This window comes from Ixodes scapularis, unplaced genomic scaffold (assembly GCF_016920785.2).
Source record: "Ixodes scapularis isolate PalLabHiFi unplaced genomic scaffold, ASM1692078v2 PGA_scaffold4__175_contigs__length_147842914, whole genome shotgun sequence".
In the NCBI taxonomy this organism is placed as follows: Eukaryota; Metazoa; Arthropoda; class Arachnida; order Ixodida; family Ixodidae; genus Ixodes; species Ixodes scapularis.
Window position 1 is genome coordinate 24,255,373 of NW_024609879.1, and position 5,897 is coordinate 24,261,269.

The following is a 5,897-nucleotide window of genomic DNA, read 5'->3' on the forward strand; positions in this document are numbered from 1 at the left end:
ATGTGCAATATCATGGCGATTTCCATTTCTAAGGAGGCGATTTGTGGGCACAGGTTTGGTTCAACAGTAACAGTACAATTTTTACACCTTTTAGCAAATACTCAAGAACGTGCAATTAACCATATTTCAATTATCTATTTTATTTATTCAAGAAATAGGGTCCTTGTTATCTTGTAGTGCACAAAGAAATGAGGATGAGATAAATATTACATTTGTTCAATAAAAGCATTGAAAATGTCGGCATACCTTTGTTTACTGCGGGCGACAAGCAATCCTGTCGTCCTGCCAGAGGACTGCACCAGCTGTCACAAAGTGATGCGCTAACTTGGTGCGCACAGTGCGAGCATACCTATAAGAAAACATATTAAAAACATCCATATTACTCCGTTGTTTCGTTTCCCCGAGCGTAGTCTGCTCATAAGCTAAAAGATATAAAAATTTATAAGTGATTCTGTTAACAGCCTGTATTTCTGCATCGAGGGTGTATCTGTGATTATAGTGATGACCAAAAAGAAAGTCTAAACTTCTCTTTTAACATAACGGTGAGAACAGGACCATCAACACAATCGAGGGCTTGAAGCATAGCAGTGCCGTCGCCTGCAACTGCATTGCTATGCTTCGATTCCTGGACATAAACATGTTTAGGTGGCAGGTGTCTGCTTCTAATAGGCTGCTACTTGTAGCCAGCTGCCTTCGAAGAAGTGAGCTAATGCCCCGTGCACCACCATGCAGCTGGGCTATCTGCTACATGCACTCTTGCACACGAGGTATTTCGGAACAATGCTGATTCGCCTCAAATGGCACCTCCACGTTTGAATAATTTTAGACGGAATCGGAAGACCATTTCGCTGATCTCGTCTATTCATGACATTCACTTTCAAACGCGCAGCAGCGTGGGCCCAGTGTTGCCAACCGTAGGGTAATTACCCTACTTGTAGGGTATTTTAGGCATTTTTGGTACATTGTAGGGTTGTAGGGCCGTCCGGCCATTTCCCCGACAAAAGTAGGGTATTTCAAACGTTGCTTCTTCAACGGCGAGCAAAATTTAAAAAAATAAATAAAAATACAGTAAAAATAAAATGCTGCCGTGCAAGCTTTCCATAGCTTTACAACCCGTGTGCTGCCACAGCGCGATATCATGCAAAACAAAAGTATCCAAGTTGCAAGACGTACTAACAGAGAGCACCACACACCAAGCTGCGCATAGCGAGTATGGACCCAGAAGAGGTATCTTCCCAGTAAAAATGTTCCCGCCAGTTTTTCTCTGATGACTCTGGGCGGTCCTTGTTACACCTGCGAAACACGTGGCACCGCGGGCGGAACCACCCCGAGCCCACCAGAACCGGCAGCCGCCTGTTCAACTGGGCTTTTTTTACGCGCTGGTGCAAGGTGCGCATGCTGCAAATAACCATAGCTGGAACTACCACTCGCCCTGGGCGCTCTTTTGTACTGGCGCGTTGCAATTAACTCTCTTTACCATGCCCATAGAGCGTCGGTCACGGATGATCGACGAGTACGGAGATCGATTTCAAAGCTCCCGCGGAGCTTCCCAGCACGTTGTGCAGTCGGTAGGCAGTTTGAAGACCGACTGCCTACCGACGTTTCATCGAATGACACTAGCGAATACGGAAGAGCCGCCGGTTTCCTATCCTCCCCTAGTACCTTTGTTTGACGAATCCCTAGGCGGTACACCCAAAGAAGCTCGGATTGGCTTCCTTTTGTAATGAGCCGCCTTATCTGTCGCCGCGAGTGTTGGTCTCACGTAGGCCAGTTTTTAATTTGTCGACTGTTGTGCTGATGCTACACTACGCACATGCTAGCATGTATGCGCGAGCATGCGTGTCCTGTCGCTTTGTACTGCATTAATATTTCCCTGTATCATCATAATCTATGCAACAGAATTATTTGAACAAAGATTTGCGTCGTAGGGTAAAATGTAGAGTAATAAGAAACATTCGTAGGGTAATGTAGGGTTTTCTGGAGGCTGGCGTGGGGTATTTTCGAAAAAAAGGTTGGCGACACTGCGTGGGCCTCTACCACTGGCCTCTACGATAAGGGCTGTTGCCTTTCTACAGTGTTGCGGCTCTCCCGAGTCTATAAGCGTCACTATCATTATTTGCCTGTTCCTCTGATACCAATATACTCTTAAAGCAATAAGCTCTATATCATTAACTCCCCAGTCTATCATTATCTATAATTGAGATAGCCACATACTGTTTCGAGTTGTAGCCAGCTGCTGGTGCTGCCACCAGGGCAGAGCTTGCCGGAGGGTCATTTCTCCAGCTCCCAGGCTTCAGCCGCCCCTGCCAGTCTTCAGTGTCCGTTAAGCCTACCGGGCAGTATGATGCAGCAGAGACGGTAGACTCCTTCAGCAGATAATTATGCAGAGCTACACACGCACCAATGATCCTATTCACATTTTCGTCATTTGCCTTGAATGGTCGTCTCAGGATTCGCCACTTCTGGGCCAAAATGCCAAAGGTATTTTCAACCACTCTGCGGGCCCTGCTTAGGCGATAGTTGAAAATTCTTCGTTCGTGCAGCTCAGCCTTGGCTTCAGCCTCGGGGTCTGGGTTTGGGTCTGAAGGAGGCTGCAGACCTGCATAAACATGAGTAGTGCAAAATCATCGACCATAGGTACTCAAAATTTTCGATTTTGAGAAAGGCATTGATTCATAGGCAAGCAATGCTTCACACCCTATGCATTGAGGCAGCAAAGTGTTGCAGAAGCCTACATACATTGTAAACGACAATAAAACAGCAAAACAGGCTTGAGTTGAGCTAGTTGGTAGAAATAGAAAAGCGGTGTGTATGTCTTTTCGTAAACTTAAACGTTAAACTGGCCTTTTCCATTTAACAATAAAACTACAGCACCATGTGCACCACATGGTTAAGCACGAAATGGATGGCTCCGACTGAGGGGTGGGGACAACCAAAGGAGTACAAAAGCTCAAGGAGCCCCTGAGGGCACTTCAGGAATGTCCGAGTTCCTAGTTAGCTTGTTTGAGAATTGAGATTGTGGACAATTCCACTTTTGGCTTCTGGATGGCACCATTATGTTTCGTTGAAGTGCGGCCTACACACGCCTGGGTATTTCACTAGGTTCCATGAGGTGAAGGAGGGAGACGCACACCCGAGAGTCATGAGCAAGGTGGAGCAGCAGTACAGTGAGCTGTATTAAACATGAAGCTTGCAAGATGCAATGCACCCACCTTTCCTTGGAAAAGGCCTCATCATGTAGGTTTTCAAGGGAAAGGCCTCGTCACCGACAAAAAAAAGGAAGCGGCCCCTCCCTCCCAACGTCCTGTTCTTGGGGTGTGCCCATTTGTTCAAGCTGCAGCTGTTCTTGGAGGGTGCATCTTGAAAAAATACCACCGTCGCTCTCACTCCCATGGTGGCCCAGTTCCACGTAGAGAAACCTAAACAACAGACAAAAGGAAGAGTGGCATGCTTCTTTTATGCTGTGATGTGGGTCATATGTTACTATGCTTCACCCCATAGTCCCTGCAAACTGCATACGACCGACACACATGCAGCCTTGCTTGTGTCTTTTTTTTAAACCCCACAATAGGAGCTTAAAAGTCCCTGCATAATCCATATCTGCTGTAGATAGTTCGCACACCATAAAATATCAACTTTTAAACCTGTCATCTAAGCCATCTAAACCTGTCATAAAAAGCCATCTAAAGTTGTCATATGAGAGACACACTTACCTATACCGTGCATCACTAACGGCGAGCAGTGACTTGCTGAAGCCGCCTTTATAGTTCCTGTCAAGGCTCCCAGAGTTATTGGGACACTCGATGGAAACATGCTTCCCATCAATGGCCCCGAGGCAATGAGGGAAGTTCCACCTCTCCTCGAATTCAGCTGCAACCTGTATAAGGAGATATCGAACAATGTTCTTTTTCAACATATGAATAAAGAATTGTAAGCTCTCCTAGTTTTACCATTTTTCCCTCATGATACAAGGATAAATAATTTTTCAAATGGTTAAAAGTGCAACACATAAACTCTCTTCTACCTTCAGTCAGAGCGCAATGGATGGAGCGTTGGGAGAGCATCACGTGACTGTCCAGTTAGGCAGAGCGACACGCGGAGCTCAAGGCCACATGATACTCCCTCAGCGCTGGGTTGACTGGAATATCTCGTAGCATCCAATGCGCTCGGACCGAAGATGAAACGAAGTATAGCATGATCACAAAAAGTGTTCCGCCCATATGCTTTCAGCCTCAAAATGTCAGAGTACAAGGGGGTAAGGTATGCTACATACATCCTGGTGGTCTACTGAACAATGGCAGTTATCGTCAAACGCATGATGACAACTGCGAAAAGATGGCGGCGCCCAGTGTATCGAACATGGAGGCATGGATGTGGCCATGCTTTAGTCATTATTGTCACATTTGGTCAGGTCGTGCAACGAGTAGTCAGGAAACTCAGGATAGCGTACAATATGGCTACAGCCCGGGGCAGGGTGGGGGGGGGGGGGGGGGGGGGGGGGGGGCACGGAGCATTTTGGTGCATCTTGCCTCTTTTGCTACAGCTTATTCGCACTTGGTGCCAGTTCGATTACATCTGGGCATGTAATAATGATAATGAATAAAGCATGCTCTCTGCATTTTAAAAGAGTACTCTCACTGCATGTTCTCTCTTGTATTAGTTCAACTTCCTGCCTCTGTGCAGGTTACTGGTATCCCCCAGTCGTTGCATGGTCTCCTTTAAGCATCTTTGTTGCGGTTATTGCTTTCAAATTAGTGATTGCAGCAGGACGCCTTAGCATACCCTGAGCCATTCGTCGGCGGTCTGCGGGCAGACCAGATAGAGGGGCCTCAAGATGTCCCACAAAGCTGCGCAGACGTCGGAGACCACGGAGCAAGCAGTGGACCTTCCAACCAGGAAGTCGTAGGACAGGGTCCTCAACGAATGGCCTGCTGCTAGAAACCTGCCAAGGCAAAGAAATAATGCAACACTTGGAACAAAATATTGTAACTGCAGTTAAAGCGCAGTAATAGGAGCCAGCGGACGAGCGATTATTACCAGATAAAAACCTTTGTTCGAGGCACATGCAGTTGTATCAGTGCAAGAAATGCAATCACAAAAGTACATGATATGCCGTCCTGTGCCCAGCGCACGGCGATTTCTCGGGGGATCACAGACCCTCCACTGATTTTGATGGGGGGTCTGAAAACCCTTTGGGTAGTAGACCCAACCGTAGCACACCTAGCGGGTAAGTTGAGAACTAAACCCATGGGTACGTTAATTATATGGGCGTGTTCCTGATGCAGCGTTCGGCTGTGTCAGTGTCACGAAATTTGGTGGTCTTTTCTTTCTTTTTTTTTTTCTTTAGTTCGTTATGGCTCGCAAATGGGTTCAGTTCTCGCTCGCTCAATGAATCGAGCCAATGCCTGAATAGTACGGCGAGAGAAAAGCCATCTTTGAAACTTCTTAATCCTTTTGGGTTTCCTTCACACAAGCAGATGTTTTTCTCAGTTCCTGGGCCTATGTTGTGGGGTCGTATTGCGCTCAAGCTTGGTTGCCCGAGCTTTGCGACCACAAACCGTCACTTTGGGAAGGTCGTGGAAGGACCGTGGCGGTGGTTTATTCTTTCGGGGAAAGGGGAGGGGGGGGGGGGGGGTGTTTTCGGTTTCTGGTGAAATGTTCAGGGGCTACATAAACAGATATTTTTCTGTTTTTTGCGTGAGAAGAGAGGGAGTACCGGAGCGGGCCAGGGCACCGCTTGTTGCCTTCTCCGTCATCTCTCTTCTCAAGTTTTTGGGAATCTTTTAATCGTTTTAGGGCTTGTACTATTTCAGCATGTTGTTGGCTTTTAAACATTTAGAAGGAGGAGGCACACAGGGAAGACAGTGGGGACAATCATTTTATTTCAACCATATTTA

General features: G+C 46.9%; 1 protein-coding gene across 1 annotated transcript; it reads right to left on the reverse strand.

Annotated features, from left to right (window-relative positions):
• Positions 1 to 252: 252 nt before the first annotated feature.
• On the reverse strand, positions 253 to 3,794 carry LOC115312686. The gene is made up of 3 exons (XM_040500645.1): positions 3,714 to 3,794; positions 2,215 to 2,599; positions 253 to 349 (listed from the first exon to the last, which is right to left on the reverse strand). Exons 1-3 carry the CDS (start codon positions 3,724 to 3,726, stop codon positions 253 to 255), a joined length of 495 nt encoding a protein of 164 aa, XP_040356579.1. The 5' UTR covers positions 3,727 to 3,794.
• Positions 3,795 to 5,897: the final 2,103 nt, after the last annotated feature.

What these genes read in the sequence shown, in the direction of transcription:
- LOC115312686 (XM_040500645.1), bottom strand. An exon ending in GCTGGCTACAACTCGAAACA is followed by an intron (nt 350 to 2,214) that starts GTATGTGGCTAT and finishes GTTTTCTTATAG; the next exon opens with GTATGCTCGCACTGTGCGCA.